The sequence below is a fragment of the Antedon bifida genome, chromosome 10 (genome assembly GCF_963402885.1).
Source record: "Antedon bifida chromosome 10, ecAntBifi1.1, whole genome shotgun sequence".
NCBI classification, from domain to species: Eukaryota; Metazoa; Echinodermata; class Crinoidea; order Comatulida; family Antedonidae; genus Antedon; species Antedon bifida.
This window is the reverse complement of record NC_136235.1, coordinates 21,095,916-21,115,408: the sequence shown is the minus strand read 5'-3', so window position 1 is coordinate 21,115,408 and position 19,493 is coordinate 21,095,916. Positions and strand designations below refer to the sequence as shown.

Below are 19,493 nucleotides of genomic sequence, written 5' to 3'. Positions count from 1 at the left end.
TAAGTGTAGGAGGATGGTGCAGAAGTGAGCATATAGGCAAAGATTCTAGGCCATTAAATGGAGTGCGTGACTATGCTAAGCCACAGGCAATAATGCCTTAATTGCCGGCCAATCCCCTACCATCACTGTACCTCTAGAGCATTATTTAGGGGCTTAGGAACTTTTCCCGGCAGTCATGTCTGCTTTCAATCTACTAAAGCTATAAGTTATTAAGGACGTATAATTTAGAAACATATTTAAAGAATCCTTTGTTATGGTATTACATTATGGCCTATTTCTTTTACGCAAATATACATAATTTCAATATAATGTATAACTGATTTTCCAAGGTTCTGTTTCTATCAACAAACCATTATGGCACTCAATGACCAGTAATGTGCGATCAAAGAATGATTGGTCAATGTTGTATATGTAACTTATTGTATATTTAATATTTATTAAAACTGGAACAAATCAATTTTCCATATGTATATCATGTATATTGGACAGAATAAAGTATTTCATTGTAAACATAACAAGCAATTTTGTTACACTAAGTAGATAACTTAGCGGCATGATATTTTTAATTAATTTTAATTGTAACACTACATAAGCAATTATCAAAATGCAATTAAGAATGATTTATAAACACATTGGTTATCTTGCAGGAATATGCTTTTTACTTTTAGTACTAAATCCCATAAAAAATAAATTGAGAAAAGTTTGCTTATATAAAACTACACATTAAAAAATATAATTACAAGAAAAGCAATATTATAGTTTAGTTTCAGTTAAACTTCTTAGAAACAATTTCAATTATACATTTAAATATTCTAGGAAATTACAATTATTTTTTTCTTCTAAATCTTAAACAGGATACATATTTAGTGGTTAAAATGATTTCATAATAGGCTGTCTAACAGGTAAACTACCAGGTTAATAACACAGAAAAGGACTAGAATCAGAAATTATCAATTACTGAGGCAACAGCTAAGTAATGCCACTCGGCAGGGACATATCTGTTGAAAAATTAAAATATAATGAAGAATCAATTAGACTCAGCAAAAAACCAAAAGAAAGACCCAAAACAACATGGATGGCAAACATCAAAATGGAAACAGAACTTTTCACATGCGGACCTATACAATGTTTGCTCAAAAACGTACAGAGTTGCAAACAGAGTAAGATGCATTTAATTAAGATGATGATGAATTAGATCATAACATATTTTTTTAACTATAGCAGTTTGATAAATAACTAGATTGTTAATGTCAATAAAATAAAAATGATTTCTTCTAAAATGTTTTCGTTTGAGGATTGTTTTTGAGTTGATATAACAAATGATGTTCTCTCTAATTGATGATACTCTTTTTGAGCTGTGATTATGTTGTAGTTGACTATCTAGATCTTTATAATATGTTTATGGTTTAATAACATATTGTAAAAATTTACTAAAACACTAATAATATGTCACCATGAATAATAATGTAGAGCAAAAATTATTATTACACTGATGTTTCATTGTAAATGACATAAAAAAAATGTGAATATTAGCTATTATTTTTATGCTTTGTAAAGTGTGTACTAAAAATGTTTGATAAAGTAAAGACGCAATAAACAACACGTAGAACATATCAATATCGATGTGTTCATTCATACTAATTAGTGTTATGTGTATGATATAGATACTGTACCAAACTATCGCAATATCATCTACTTTTATTGTCAATTTCGTATGAAAATTAAGTAGACAAACGCAATGAAGAGAAGTTTATTTTTCTGTGAATATCCGTCTCCGAGTGAAATCAGAATCGCCGCTCTATGACAATTGGTTTTATGATCAAATTGTTTGCGTAGTGAGAATGACTTCAATAGATACATTGTTCCCTTAGAGAACATTTAGTTGCAAATACTTGTAGTAAAAATATAAGCTATAATGTTCTAGTCACTCTACTGAACATTTTTACATTATTATGCATGTTATGGCTATAACATTATAACACCATCTCCTATTCTGCTTATAGATGATTTCATTAGTTTTCAACATCAATATTGTGCCGATGAAAAATCAATCAAATATGTTTTATGAAGAATTTAGGTCAAGCACCGAGTATGATGGGATACATCATTCATCCAAGTGGGTTAAACACCAAGCTGTTTATAATATTTTCAAAAATGTTTTATTGAAAATGATAATAATGTTATTACTTTTTAACTTTTTTTGTTTACAATTTTATTTACCGTTTTATGTTTTTGTTAGGTCATCAACCACGTACAAGCTTTTAATGTATTTTATTCTAACCTTTTTAATGATATTTCTCTTTGATGAATAAATTATTAATGAAATATACTGACAATTGGTAATGAAAATCTTCTAAGACATTATGATAATAATGTTGTGACTAATACACTGAATATTGGTAATGAAAATCTACATTTTTTTCTAAGATTTAAAAAGTTCTACAGTACATATGGGTTTACCAAGACATTCATCCACCACATATCAAATAATTGTACAGGGCCTGTTTCCAATTGAAAACTCTACAGAAAAGTGTTCTTTGAAATCAGATTTGGTAGTTGTGTTTATTTATTAACAAAGTTTCAGCCTAATTTTACTTAAAATAAACCAGTTTTCGCATTTGGTTGTCATTTGTGGTTGGTTGTGTATGATGTCATTATCCACATAGATGGTTCACGCCATTAAGTGACCTGTGACGAGGTTAATTTGAGACCATGGTTGCAAATCAGGTTTGATGATTGAGACCAGAATCAATAGAGTTTTAAAAGTAATTTTAAAGTTTTGGTTTTTTGTAAGGATTTAAGATGATTTTGCATAAACTTTTGTAAGACCATGAAGGTCCCAGACCCAGAACAAAGACACTTTATTCCAAAAAGAATTGGAAATTATCTTTTAATTTTATTTATTCATCTCAATATAAACAATAAAATACATGAGTACAATAAATCACAGACAATATCATGAGATAGGAAACAGCAAAAGTGAAGGTATATTGATTCTGTCTTTATACTGAATGACACTTTCAGTGCTATAAAGCATTGATTTCCAAAGTGGTTCAGTAGAGAACAATAACAATATAATACAAATAATTCAACTAATAAAGTAATTTACATTAGTACACACACATTTACAATAACTTGACTCCTAATTTGAAACATAAAAAAGGTACATCAAAAATGAAAAAAAATGTTTATCTTAATGATATATAAAATAATGTATGCTGAGAGGTTAAAGATTGCGAGGCACGCACAACCACTGTTAGCACAGAAAATAAGAGCCCCACAGACAGCTTGAGATTTATCAATACCACGATACATGTAAAAGTGATATGATGTACAATGGTTATTACTTGTTTGTTATTACAGCAGTATTTAGTTGTAAGTGTTTGTACTGTTCTCAAACACATTAAGATGAAATTGAGACAAAGATTTTAACCATTGTCTCATCATCCAATAAGTTATCAAGGTGCCGAAACCATTTGATCATTTCAATTAAACTCTCGTCAGCCTTATCTTACGTTGCTAAAACCAAATTCACACAAATGCGATGAATCTAAGATTTTGAATTTCTTAGGTAGTACTAATTCAATACGTGCTAGCTGATACTCGTGAATTCATCGTGCTAATAACTGGTCATACGATAGACGTACAGGTTTTGTAGTCAACGTGATCCCTATAATAATAATACATTCGATCTCTGACACACTTGAACATCTTGGCCCCGATTTAAGAAATCAATTGGCGGATTTGTGCGAATCACACAAGGAATTGCCTCGCGTTAACTCAACAACATTGAAACAAAAGCGTCACAAAGATTAACTTAATACTTTGATGTACCAGCATTGATATGGCTACTCAAATACAAACATAAAGGATGTTATATTACCACAAAGTATGTTTAATGAAACACTATTTTGTGATGTCATGTGTACAATTTCTAAACCTAAATACAATTTTTTGTGTCAGTTTGTCTGTGGGTCCTACGACTGTGATTTAGTCACTTTATCGCTATACCTGGGTTAAGGCGCAAGGAGGATGAGTCCAATTACAAAAGACAGTTTAAATGATCCTTGTGTCGTGATTGGTCAAATTACTTGTGACATACGTTACAAAGAGCACGAAGAGACCCCACCAACCTGCCCTACTGTGTGATTCAATACTTTAAGCTAATTATAACATGAAGACAGTAGCTCCTCATTATGTAAATACACAGGTGAAAGTTTTTGTTTGAATACATTATCTAAATTTACATAAAAGCTCATTTGGTACCCGGTGGCACGTATGGGTATTGATTGTCATTTTCCTAATCAAACAATGATAAATTATAATTTACCTTGCAAAAATTGTACATCTATCTTAAGTGGTATTACGTAATAATGCTATATTCATTCTAGGCTAAAAATAGAAATAACCAAATTTATACAGAATAAACAATTATGATTTAATGTCATTTTTTTTAATCGCAGCAAAGCCATACAAAAGTAAATCATCTCCCTTTCATATAGTGGAAGGCTCCAATAATTCTTTTTTTTTTCAATTTCGTAACATCAATTAGTTCAGCTAAGAACATCGACCTGGTCTGACCTTTAGCGATTGCATGCACTTTGAGTGAAGCAAGCAAGCCTTTTGTTCAGCACTTTGCTTTACAAATTTCACAAACAAAGTGTACGACCTTTAATATAGGTAGATAGAGCCAGTAATCAATGTTAGTAAATACAACACTACTGCTGCACGGCAAAAATGTTCAGTCGTCGTCAAAATAAAGCCTTACGGATAGTACTATTGACCCAGTGTTCACATACAATGACGTCGTCGCGGCCCAGTTTTATCACTCCATGTTAATTCTACCATAACAGAGAATAAACACACCATTATTACCGTTATTACTCACGAAATATAAATGTCATACACCATTAATATTTTAATATAATAAGGCTATTGTCTTTAACATACCATATGATTTTAATAAAAACAGGAGCACAATGCAAACAGGTTGTCTTTTACCTGATTGTGCAATCCTGTATAAAGATGTTGTTAAATAAATAACCTTTTCTAGAGGATTATTAGTGGGGTTATGCATACAGAATTGAGTGTAAATTGCAGACCAAAAAAAGGAGGTTTTGTTTTCATGATGCGCCAAGCAACTACCCAACTGTCAAGTAAACAAAAATTCTGGACACTCTCAGAAACATGTGCACATGCATGGAATTACTATTTGATGAGACGTATAGGCTACAAAACTACTGAAATGTTCTATTTCCTACCAACATTTTTCATCACAACTACTGAAATTATAGCAAGTTGAAAATTCTGTATCGCCCACAATGTTTGCCATTGTAGTGATTTCAGAAATTAAGTACCACTGATATATGACAATCAATATACTAAGGAAACCTATATACTAATGACAATCTATATTACGCAGGGAATTTCCCACACAAGCCCTGTAGCCAACTAATGGGGAATATCTGACATTAAGAAGTGGTCATTCTTAAGCACTCATGTCTACACTATCAAACTAGTTTGACAAAAAGAATGTGATGTGCCCAAATATGATAGTGATATGTCCCAATATGATAGTGATACTCATTCATTCAATTTTTATTTCGGAATCTGTGGCCCATAGAAAGTAAAATTACATATAAATTATTTAAAAATAAACAAGAGTGTACAAATTACTATTACATCTCACGATGGCATTCCACATGGAGAGCATCTTTGACTCATATAAGAGGTTCTATAATCGTTTTTATGTCATGTCATATATGGGCATTTTTGTCACATGAAGTTTTAGAGACTGTTGTATCCATTGTAGTACTTTGCAAGCCTTTGAAGCAGCAATTGCTAGTAACTACCAAGCTAGTTGACTTTGCTAGTACCAACCTAGTTGACTTTGTTAGTACCAACCTAGTTGACTTTGTTAGTACCAAGCTAGTTGACTTTGTTAGTACCAAGCTAGTTGACTTTGTTAGTACCAAGCTAGTTGACTTTGTTAGTACCAAGCTAGTTGACTTTGTTAGTACCAAGCTAGTTGACTTTGTTAGTACCAAGCTAGTTGACTTTGCTAGTACCTACCAGGCTAGTTGACTTTGTTAGTACCAAGCTAGTTGACTTTGTTAGTACCAAGCTAGTTGACTTTGCTAGTACCAAGCTAGTTGACTTTGTTAGTACCAAGCTAGTTGACTTTGCTAGTACCAAGCTAGTTGACTTTGTTAGTACCAAGCTAGTTGACTTTGTTAGTACCAAGCTAGTTGACTTTGCTAGTACCAAGCTAGTTGACTTTGCTAGTACCTACCAGGCTAGTTGACTTTTCACCACAGAGACTAGATAATAGAGGGAAGTTTTATAGCATCTTGTGTTGATATAACACTTCTTAACAACAAACATTAGACACATTAAGGACAAGTTTACTATAAACTATCAACCTTTGACAAGTTCAAGTGTAACGAGATTGATTAGACGAATCAATTAGGTTCAAAGAAAACATTTCAAGGAACAAATTTGTCTATTAAATTGCAATTACCATAAATATTGAAGAAACACTTCAACTTTTGACATTAAAATACAACATCATAGACAATTGGTATACATACTGACACTTCATTTAGTTTAGTACATTTCCTTATTATATATATATATTGTAAAACGAATTGTAGTGGATGGGTGAGATTTACAGACAGAAGTAAGTGGCTGTAACCACCAGTATGGTTTGTAAGAATTCACACGATCACTTTTTCACAGAAGCCTTGACAACCCTGTGGCCCAGAAAATAATAACCCTAATCCTGTTCCCTTTTCTTGTGATCACCACACAACTTTATTTCTCATGGCTATGGCACTGGTATAACTCTACTTGCTGTAGAGAGAAAACTTTTCAAAACCAAACTTTAGGTCCAAAAAGTCATCATCAGAATTTCTGGAAAACAAGATATTATTAGGCCAATCTAAAGAAATTGATGAATATTAAGAGAGGTCTATGACTGAGCTCTCTCCTTTTACTCTATAATTCCTTGTATTTTTTAAAGCAGTTTATACTTGGAGAAAAACTGATTTTAAGATAACCATGCAACAGAAACACTTCGAGCTTATGTAATAACAAATTAACACAATCTAGCGACAAATAATTATGTTATACTATCTAAAATATCAAAAGTTGCAATGTATGTCGTAGGTTGGATTGCATGACCTTTCGTATCGATTTTCTTTTTATACATTATACCCTAATCATTACTAAAAATTGTTCAAGTCACTTAGAAAATATATAAAATTACACTATTTTCTTAAATACTACGTTTATTAAACAATTTTTTTCCCTAGTAATATATTGCATTACACAAACGAAGAGTATAATCAGACAATTTAGGCAACCAAATCAAATAGTCAATTTGATTTTGTAATCAAATTCTTCAACTAAGATTTCATATTGAAACATAGAATCCAGCAATAAATCAAATCAAATCAAATAAGCCGTTACAACAATAATTTAGGTTCATCAATATTCTACAGCACAAGGTAATTAAAGCTGCTTGCAAAATAATCATACAACACTTGCTTGGTAGTATCTATGTCATATCCTAGGTTTATGTACAAACTGGGCTCCTAGAGCTGTGTTTACACTTGCGTGGTAGTATCTATGTCATATCCTAGGTTTATGTACAAACTGGGCTCCTAGAGCTGTGTTTACACTTGCGTGGTAGTATCTATGTCACATCCTAGGTTTATGTACAAACTGGGCTCCTAGAGCTGTGTTTACACTTGCGTGGTAGTATCTATGTCATATCCTAGGTTTATGTACAAACTGGGCTCATAGAGCTGTGTTTACACTTGCGTGGTAGTATCTATGTCATATCCTAGGTTTATGTACAAACTGGGCTCCTAGAGCTGTGTTTACACTTGCTTGGTAGTATCTATGTCATAGTCTAAGTTTATGTACAAACTGGGCTCTTAGAGCTGTGTTTACACGTACTACAATTAACTCCGGTCTATGAATGCTTAAGCTGATCAAAATCATACCCGAGTTATATCCGCGGTAAATGCTTGCGTGGACTCTTGTATAATACCTCCATGTTGTTAAACCGGAAAATAACTCTGATAGGTTTCAGAGCCGATGTGACTTTAACTTTTATAGGTTTCAGAGCCGATGTGACTTTAACTGCGATGGGTTTCAGAATGTAACATTAGACAAGCCCTTTCCATCGTGGGTGTATCGTATGTTTAACTGATGTTTTTTTGTGTATGAACACAAGCTAAGCTAAACCACAATGTAATTCTGATACACCGTAATCAAACTTTGATATAGAAAAGAGCATATAAACATTGCTTTTGTGTAGGTACATGTATAACTATATAAATTATGGAAATAGCTTAGATATCAATGTGTGTTTGTTCTTTGGAGTCAAATTCTCTTGTATTCAATAGTTACCAAAGAATAGAAGTCAGAATTGAGCAAACAAAATATCATATTGTTTTCACTATATGGCAATAATGAATTATTCATTCTAATGACAAGTTAAGTGAATACAATCATGTTTAGAGCCGGTAGAAGAATTGTCATAGGCACTAAACTACAACATGCAATTTTGTATATATAAAAATGGAAAGAAATTCTTGTGTACTTCTTCCCTGATTATGACATCTATTAGTGCATCTTTAGATAGAGTAGGAGGCTTACCCCAATCTATTGGTCCATGTCAGCCCTACCGTTGATAGTTAGGTGCTGCACTATGGCTGCCTTGTGTCTGTAGAGGACCCTATCCGAATATCATCTTATGAATATCATTACAAAATCTTTCCTTTTCTTTTGTATTTAGGTTTCATATAAGACCCCAATCAAAAGTGTATTCAGATTTTACTAGCTTGTTGCTGTTCATTGTTTGTATCATATTATTTGGATTGTAGGCCACTCTTCTTTATCTAGCAAGATGAATTAATTTAATAAAATGCAAAACAAATACTATTACCATTGCATGAGATGACAATGCAAATATACATGCTTACTAATACCATGTAAAATAACAGACATAGTTCGGAGCAAGGAGGTCATTGAAATATAAATTAGAACTATTAGTTAATCAATCTAATGCAATTTTCTATATTTTTTACTTCTTTCCAATAATATTTTAACCAATTCTGGAAAATAAAATACGGTAAGAAATGTGCCAATTACAAAACTACAAAAATATTTCACCTTAAATTGAATTGTCATTTATTTTTATTGAAATTATTTATTTTGTTGTACTGTACTTCCAATTTGCTTGTAAATGTTACGAGCAAAATATTTATAAATATTAATTTATTTCATAACAATTATTAATCCTAGTTTAATCTAAGATTATAATATTCATCAAAAATAGCATCTTTATATATAAATTAAGTTTTAAAACAATTATTTTTCATAAAAATGAGAATCACAAGCTACATAAATAAAATATATTATGGATTTTTTAATTATTTGAAGTTAATAATAGTATCTACAAAAATTGTAAAGAAATTAAATATAAATACTATTCCAAACTACTATAAATACTACTTTTGTTTTCAATATTGAAACTGACAAGTATTATAAGCTATATTTTTTTGTCATTTAGTTTGAGAAATTCAAATAAAAACAAATCCTTTTAATTGTCACTTAACAAAAAAACTCTAAACATTTAACAAATTAAATGCAAATTTCATATAATCGATTAATTTGTAAATTCTCTAAATTAGTAAAACTATGAAATTTGTAAAAAACGTAGATTTTAAAAAGCAGAATTTGCCTGGAGATATACTTAGATATTACGATACTGATAACCATTACATGTAAAATGTCATATAAATCTCATGTAATGTATTTCAATTGGTGAGTTTATTATTACATTGTAAATTCCTTTTGGTCATTTTTGTGCCTGAAAATGTTATACACTGATACATACAAATTAGAAAAGACAGCGGAAAAAAAGAGTTCTGTCCATACTATCACATTTTATTCAACATGAGATAGAGTGGCAGAATTTGATGATTAGGGGGTAGGGGAGGGGAGTTTATGAATGTTTCACCTCTGCAGAAACAGAGAATTCAAAATAAAATGCGAAAAACAGAGAATAAAAAAAAACAACAATTTAAAACTTGGGATAGCAAGTAAATTAAAAAAAAATTCAATAGGAGCTCATGGAACACGTATGTCTGAGTGAAACAATTGAGAAGCAGCTTGAGATGAAGATGAACCAATAAGAGCTTAGGAAACTAGGAGGTAGAAGATGACAACCAAAATTGTCATGGGAAGATATGCTAAAGAGGGAATGCATGGAAATTAGTTTTCGAAGAATTTTGTTTCTTTTTTTTTTAATAAGCATGTTATTTGTGTTTTTATAAGTATTTTAAATGTATTTTTTATTGTACTTTAAATGTATTTTTAATGTATTTTAAATGTATTTTTAATGTACTATAAATGTATTTTTTAATGTACTGTATTTTAATATTATAATGTATCTTGCCTAGGAAGATAAATTTGTTTGTACATTTTTTTATGACAGATAAATTAATCGAAAGTCTACATCCAAACAAGGTAAATGTTTAGGTACCATGAAAGAACTATTTGAATTCCCCTATGGTATAACCAGCCTGGTATGTTGTTCAAAATTTAATCACTTTAATTTATTACACATTATTTTCTTTGTAGATAGTGACCAAAATTATGAACACAAATTTGAATGTATGAATCAAAAACTGGACGGTTTCAGGTTACTTGAACGAGTTATAATGTTTAGTTCATCGTGAATATTTGCATGCGTAATATAACAACATGAAATTTCAAAGTCAAATATCATTTAGAAATTTGTGCGTGAATCATTACTGAATTACAACACTATAAAAAATAAATCTAATATGATTAAGTATACAATATATGAGATTGATCTAATATGTGTGCTTTAATCATGCATTTATTTAGTATACTACCTTCATAATAATCTAAAGCTCTCTCCACACTATCAAACTTTATGTGACAAAAAATGTGATGTGCCCATATATGGACATGATGATGTCATATCACTACCATATTTGGGCATAACACTACCATTATTTGAGCACATCACACTTTTTGTCAAACTAGTTTGATAGTGTAGACTTAACAATATGCTACTGTACATAGGCTATTTTGTGCTTAAGAAATGTAGAATTATATGAAAACAAATTCAAATAATAATTTACGTTTAAATTCAATTTGTCAATTTTGTTAGATAAAAGACTTTTTACTTAAAATGTTGTACTTAATAATAATATACATTTATTATATATATATATATATTGATTACATGGAAAAAACAAATTTTAATTAAAATTTCTTTATGCAAATGATTCATATAAACTCTGTTCTTATGTGTTAACGAAGGAATATCCTTTTGTCTATTTTTGCTGCAAATATTCTTCTATTGTTTTCCGAAAGCTAAGCATTTCTTACTTGATTGATACCTTGATACAGCATCGTCATTTTTTCAGTGATTTTCCTTTATATTTATATATGAATACACCTAGAGATCGTTTTCTTCCTAAAGTACTTTAAATTTGCTTTTGACAATCCTGGTCATTGTTTTGTTTAATTTGTATTTCTTTGTAATTTTTTTTTTCAAGCCGAAAATGAATAAATCAAATTGTTTCTTAATTGCAGAACTTTCTACAAGCAAACGAGGTGTCAAATTAGTGCGAAACAAAACAAAACATAATTAAAGATAACATATTTGTTGTATTAATTGTACTTAGATGTTGTCAGCTGTCTGGGTTTAGGGTTGGATTTCATCAAATGTACAGTAGCGCCAGGACTACAGGTGCCACGTATTAACCATCTTTACATCTATGGATTATCCCTTTACCTAATCCTTTCAACCCTTTGTGTAATGTATATGGGATAAAGAAATACCACTTAGGACTTTAATACAATAAAGAATAATTATTTTTCCTTTTATGAAACGTACGACAAGAACGCGCAAACATTATTTTAGCTTTGGAAAAAATGTTGATTATAAAGCATACTGTAAGTATAAAAATTATATATTATTATTTTGATATTATACTGCAATATGAAGGAAACTATTTGTTTTATACTGATTGAGTAACTCTGGTATAAACTAGTTTGGATAATATAAACAAATAAAATGATGCAATGCCAAATATAGGTATACTACTACTTAGTCAAATATTATACTCCATTAATAGCCAAATATATAGTGTACCTGTATGTATATAGTACTTTACAGGGTACTGTACCAAACAGCTTTTCAGTATGTTTTGTATGCCTACTTTTGTAAACAGCATATTTATTTTTAATTACATTGAAATATGAATTGTAGTACCACATGACGGCTGTATAATGAAATCAATGCAATTTTGTTGACAAAATAATGAATGAGACAAAGCCCATGATAGTGCCTGAAGACAAAAGCTATCGGAGATTCGTCTAATATAGAGGGCTCACTTCTATTTTATGGTTACAAATGTTATCTTGATAAAGTTTGCGGTACAACGCTTATGTATTTCATAACAACTTTATAAAATATTATAAACTTCTCTGTTTATTAGTAACCATAAGCAATTACTCAAATAAATTTTAAAAACATATTTTTTGTGTGAAATCTCCAACATGACAAGATTTGTAATCTTCTGGTTAAATTAATTAATTATCAAATTGAGCTAACAATGAGGGCAGCAAACATAAATAAAACACGACCATTAATGTATTCAGCCTCATTTAATGATTATAGCAGGAAGCATACTCTAAATATAGTATAATGTTTTTTTTTAATTCCATTCAAGATTATCTCATAACATAAACACATTGGCAATGTTTATAATCATTGAATGTTTTGGTTTTCCTGTTTGCGGACATCTGTTTCCTATTAATGATTGCAATGGGAAACAATCCTACCATTAATTGCTAATACTCGGTAATATTTATTTTAAAACAATTATTATTCAATATAAAGTTCAAAGTCAATTCCTCAAAAGGTGAAACATGTAACAAATTTGGGTGGGATTAATCAAAATGGCGGATGGATTTGGTTGCCGTTGACATCATTGTGTAAAGAGATTGGTTAAATATATATTACTGTATCTTTGCAAAAACAATGTTGTATAGGAGGCCAGGTCAGAAACGGTGTGGTTTTTTGTATGCTTCTAATGAAACAAAAATTGAATATTTAATACATAAATTGTTGAATTTAAAATGTTTTCATGTGTTCATTTCATCCAATAAAGTGTAAATGGTGATACTTGTGAATGGAATGAAGACCATATTTCTAAAACTCTGTCTACAAACTTTATGTGACAAAAACATGTGCCCATATAACTACCATATTTGGGAAAATCACACTTATTTTTGTCAAACTAGTTTTATAGTGTAGACAGAGCTTAATGTAAATGCCTTTTGACAATTATTTACTCTTTAAGTAAATAAAACAGTTTGTTAAAACAGATTGAAATCCGAAAAGGTTTTTTAAGATCGGTTCTTGTTGTTGTTTGTCAGCCTGACTCATTCCTATTGGAAAAGAATTGGAATTTTGAACAGTATGGTACATCCTTATGTACGTTCCTAACTTCTCAATTGAAGTGAAAAATATTGTAAACAAGACAGAAGAAAAAACAACTACACCGAGAGCGTGACCTGGATGATCCACCTGTTAAAGCATAGCATTCAGTCAACTGAGTACTAACATACTTGGACCAGCAGAGGCCAGACATTTTGATTGATGTCAAACTGGAACAACTGCTGTGAATAGGAACAGTGTTGTTTTCATTGTAGCTCCTCTCAACACTGTCTTGGCTTAATCATGGGGGTTGTGAGTACCTCCATGGTTGAAGGAATGGCAATGATGATTCACTACGATAACAATGATTTTGATGATGGATGTTAAATAAAGATTATGATGTATATGAAATTGACATATTATTTATTCATTCTCAACTGTTTAACCACATCATGTATATGGGAAAACCACTGCCTTGGAGGGGTATTCAAAGACTTAATATTTTTTAGTAATGTTTTTCCTCGTAGGTGAAAAGGCCATTGTTGGTTTATCCAGGTAAGCTAGACAATGAACTACCAATCTTTTATTATATTGACATATCTGGATTTAAGATATCATTTTAGTATTCACCCCCTCTATAGTTCAGAGAAAAGAAATAAGAGAATAGATTTTTAAAGTATTTTAGTGAGTATATGCCCCAAGTGAAATCTGAATATAAAAACAAATAAAAAAGAGAAAACTTACCGAAACATGATCATAATCATCCACCAACGTGTGACTATTTATATTGCTTGTTGTACGTAACATTACACTGGCTTCTACATCCATTGCAAAAGTTTAAAACATTTTTGGCAAGTGGTTCCAAAAGTTAATATGAGGCTATTCAACAATGAATACAAAATAAATCTGTTTTTATCCAAGTTAAGATAATCGTAGAAACTCCTTTATGTTCGTTGATATTGCGTATGAACTGTCAAATTTTGAAGATGTCTGATATTCAGTGTGTTACCTTTTGATAACCTTAAACCATGTTGTTTGCGTAACATTGTACATCATTTTACAGGTGCCATTGTGATGCGATACAGGTGGTTCATCAGCTTATATAATCTTCTTTTTTTCCCTCAATTTTTTTGTTGCTTTTCTCTTTCTCACATCTTGATTGTTTAGGTTGTTTAGCATCAATTTCTAATAAAATAAAGAAAACATTCATAATTGAAACAGAATAATGTTTTATTTTGAATATAAAATTAATTTAATATTCAATATTCTTTCCTTTTCATTTCATTTTATTTCAGTTCATTCAATTTTACGAACACAAATTTAAAAAAAAGAAAAGGTACAAGAAAACAAACTGAATAAACTGAGGATAACCCAAGAAAGTTTAAGAAAAAACGTATTTCCATTAGGGTCCCCAAATACAAAAAGAAAACAACAAAATTACAAAATAATTTCAGATACGAAACATAAATACAAAGGTGATAGATCACACAACAAAAAATAAACATCTTTAATATGAAAATTCTGGAATGTTCAGATGTTCTGTACCGCACATAATGGCCCCAGGGTCTGATGCTAGGTCTTGGTACATCCTAACTAACATCAAAGGATTGTACATCTAAACAGGGTCAATCACAGCATGAAAGTTGACTATACTATCAAGATGGAATTGAGCATTCAATGAAAGTCAACTAAGGTGAGATTATCTCGTTCACAAGATTCAAGAAGTTTCCTGGTATAATACCACTTATGAGTAAATTTCCGTAGAGATAGACAAATATCGTATCATTTGGGAAGATGGGGCTTTTTAAACTCAAAACTACAATGCTTTATAGAAACTATTTGAATTTTAATAAAGGTGCAAGTTAAACAAGTTTTTATAATATTTTACTTTAATTGCCAATGAATATCTCTCTCTCTTGAAACATTTTCCGTCATTACGACATTAAGCTTTCCAAACTTTATGTGTCAAAAAATGTTATGTGCCCAAATATGGACATGATGATGTCATATCAGCACCATATTTGGGCACACCACACTTTTTTTTGTCAGACTAGTTTGATAGTGTAGACAGAGTGCTTTATCTGATCTACTGTACTCTTTACAATTTACATAAACCAAGCAAACAAACAAAGCAATAATTTAGCTGCAGGTTAAAAAAATAAAACAAGACTTAACTTTTTAAAAAGTAATCATTACTTTGTAACTAGATACTGTCCCAATCTAATCAATTCAATTTTTCTTATTTTATGAAGATGATTTGTTAAAGATCATTCAGAAAAACAAAAGTTAAAAAATCATTATGACTATATTTTGAAATAGCTGGAAGCATTTAAAAAGGTTTTCATAATGTTCAGATTATTTTGTAAGATTTCAAACTGTTAGCCTATAGGAATATACATGATAGACTATAAAATACATTATGAGCAATTATAAGCATTCATCTGCGTAATTACGTAGGGTAATGCGCTTTTCATTTTTGTCCATGATTTGTTTGATTTTATTTGTATTTATAAAACTTTTCTGACAAAAATTATATAATTTAATATTCTTAAAAACGCTAATAGAAACCGTATTATAGGCTTAATAAATAAATGACTAAAAATAGTAAAAACTAAAGTGGTAACATATTTGTAATACTAAGTCTGGTTTTATCAATGTAATAAAAATTGGTATACTTTGGCCAGAATGGTGAAATGTCAACACAAATAATATTTGTTATATATTAAATGATGTTCTTTTATATTTCAACTAATATCCTAACTTATAATGCATATGGGTTATTGCATTGAAGCGTTTAAGATACCATTTGTGACTGTAAATCTGTCATAGGTAATTACAGTTGTTGAAAACACAGAGGGTGCAATCAGGTAGGCCACTGACAGCCCAGCAGCCTGTAGGCCTACAAACAGGGTTCATTTCTACCTAGGCCATACTGAGATATGAATGCGGCACAGTTCAGACCATCAGAAAAATTTGCTACAATAACAAGTTCCATTTCGTGCTACGTTACAATGGGTAGCATGTTTCTTTATAAATAAGACCCAAAAATTATATTGAATCATTTTACAGTAGATAAATAAAAAAAGACCATCATAAATAAAGGAAGAAAACCTTTCAATGTATGATTGTGGGATTTTATAGTAAGCAAAGCTAAATAGTACTGTAACTTGTTAGTAGTAGAAATGAGGAAATAAAGAAAAGGGAACATTGTACAATCAAAAGCAAACAATTTTAACATGTCATTAAAAGTCGTCACCTTTTTTTCCATCCAAATCAAAGAACTTAGACATATTAAAAGTCCTCATCCTTTTTTATCCATCCAAAACAAAGAATTTTCATACATCATTAAAGCCTTTTGAATGTCATTATCTATGTCAAAAAATGTTGCTGTGTACTTTTATAACAAGATTTGTGGTATTAAGGTTTGTGATGTAGCTTTTAAATGACTTAAGGGAAATGTGTAATGCATTGCATACATTTCTTTGTAAGTTCACCAACACAAAGTGCATACTCAACCATAGAGTGTTAGTCCATTAATATCTACAGAAAGAAACTCTGTACTCTGTTGTGTGCTTATAACACATAATAAGGTCTGTTTCACTAAGCATAAAGCAGAATTTAAAATATACCCAACAAAAAAACAAGGCATTTCCAGAGGAGAAAACCTGAGCACACACTTAAGAATTAACATTATAAATGTAAAGACTATAAAAGTATTGACCATCTAAATAAATATCAATAAATCTGACAATACATCCTGAATCATTAGATAGGTTAATCCATGTTAGATAGCATAATCCCAATGGGTAAATGAATACCATATTGCATAGCATATTCCTAGTTGGATAGGTTAATCCAAAGTTGGATAGGCTAATCCCATGTTAGGTAGCTTAATCCCAATGGGTAAATGAATATCATATTGTATAAATCAGATAGGTTAATCCTATTAGATACATCTATACATATAGTGCATAGTATAGGTTAATCCCATGTTAAGATGGGGATTAGCCTTTGCTATAGCAATAGTGCCTAATTTGATATAGTAATTCATTAAATTAGTACCTTGATATAGCAATAGCACCTTTGATATAGCAATAGTGCCTTTGATATAGCAAATAGTGCCTTTGATATAGCAAATAGTGCCTTTGATATAGCAATAGTGCCTTTGATATAGCAATAGTGCCTTTGATATAGCAATAGTGTCTTTGATATAGCAATAGTGCCTTTGATATAGCAATAGTGCCTTTGATATAGCAATAGTGCCCTTGATATAGCAATAGTGCCTTTGATATAGCAATAGTGTCTTTGATATAGCAATAGTGCCTTTGATATAGCAATAGTGCCTATAGACAGTACAATTTCACTGATTTATTCAGTGTCAACATCCAATTATCTCATTTCTCTAAAATAGCAACATTTTAGCAACTGTTATAGCCGTTGGAAGTATTTCTAATTATAATATATATTTGCAGCATTTTTCATTAACTCTCAATGGCTGGTTGATCACACTGGACCTTGAAATTAAATCTTACACCACAAACCTCTAAAGAGTATGCTGTGACAATAGACTGGCCGAGTTTGTCATTTTAACAATATCGAAAAGATAATATAATTGTCACAAAATAATACCAATCTAGAGATATAATGTATTATGAAAAAGGGGCACATTTTAATTCAATGCAATTCATTTAAATTTGGATGGTGGAAGTTTCTTCACCAAGCAGGGTTAGGGATCTAGCAGAGATCAAGGAAAGGGTCTCTGAAGATTTAGTTTAATAAATTTGATATTAACTCCTGAACACGTACTAAAGCTCAGTCTACACTATCAATTAAACAGTATGTGACGTACCCATATAGATGATGATGTCATATCACTACCATATTTGGGAATATCACTTCTCTATTTGGGTACATCACACTTTTTTTGTCAAACTAGTTTGATAGTGTAGACAGAGCTTAAATTAAGGAAAACTGGCAGATATAAGATTTAATAGGAAGGGGGTATGTGGAAAGGGAAAAGGGGGTACGAGGGAAAAGGGGGATATAGGGAGAGGGCTAGAACCAGCTTTATACATTATAATTAAGACGTAAAGTTAACCTAGGATCTTTTGTAGTGGTTTTGACAAAATCTATGTGGAAGGCTCTCCCCCACACACCTCTGTGGATCCGCGGCCAACGCGACCTAATTTTGATGCTCACGTCAAACAGCAGGTTCATCCCTGCTATGAAATTGTGTTCAACTTTGTATATACATACATTTCAAATTATTAGTTGATTGAATTCATTCAAGTTGAAGTGAATGTAGCCTCATATATTTGTTGTTTTGTGTTAATACTCAGAATAATGCATAACTCATCAATACTGTTTATATTAACACTTGACAACACCATTATGAAATTCCCAGTGGTTTCAATAGTGCAAATTATAATCGAGGTGCATAGCCTCTTACGACTACTATATAGTCACTCACAGGTTTCATCTGTTGGTTAATTACTAATCATTATTTATGTCAGCACATTTCTCTTAGGGTTTTGTTTTATTATTCGGAAAAGGCGGCTCTAAAATATCAATAAGTAGAGTCTGATTAGTGAATGAAAACCAGCTAATGTCATATATTTTTTATGAAGTTTGTCATTTTGGCATAAACTTTGTTACTAGGTGAAAGAGTAATGCACCTTAACATAGGGGTCATTGACCTACATTATGGTACCGTATAAAATAAACCAAACATTTTATACGCCAAAGACAAATATTAAAAATCAAAGCTTCAAACTTGCCCAGCCATTTAAACTTTTCTGTACAATATTACTTCTGAAAATCAACTAGTTTGGAGTGTGTACCCTGTTAAATTATGAGCCACCATACTCGCACCCAGCACGTACGTACATTCAATTTCTGTTTTGCCGTTTCCTTTTCCATATCAAATACTTTTACAATAAAATTGAATTGAAGAGCAGTTTTATCTAGAAATTGGAATAAAAATCTTAACTGATCAAAG

The 19,493-nt window shown here is 30.8% G+C and overlaps 1 protein-coding gene across 9 annotated transcripts in view; it reads right to left on the bottom strand.

Annotated features, from left to right (window-relative positions):
* Positions 1 to 19,493, bottom strand: part of LOC144854766 (protein phosphatase EYA1-like) — a 110,813-nt gene that overhangs the window by 89,378 nt on the left and 1,942 nt on the right. For all 9 annotated transcript variants that reach the window (XR_013614682.1, XR_013614684.1, XR_013614685.1 and 6 more), the window contains exon 2: positions 14,240 to 14,680. Coding sequence is in view for 3 of the 9 variants with exons in the window: in XM_078712734.1 (XP_078568860.1) it covers positions 14,240 to 14,323 (84 nt within the window). In the remaining 6 variants the exon portion in view is untranslated. The remainder of the gene's footprint in view (positions 1 to 14,239; positions 14,681 to 19,493) is intronic.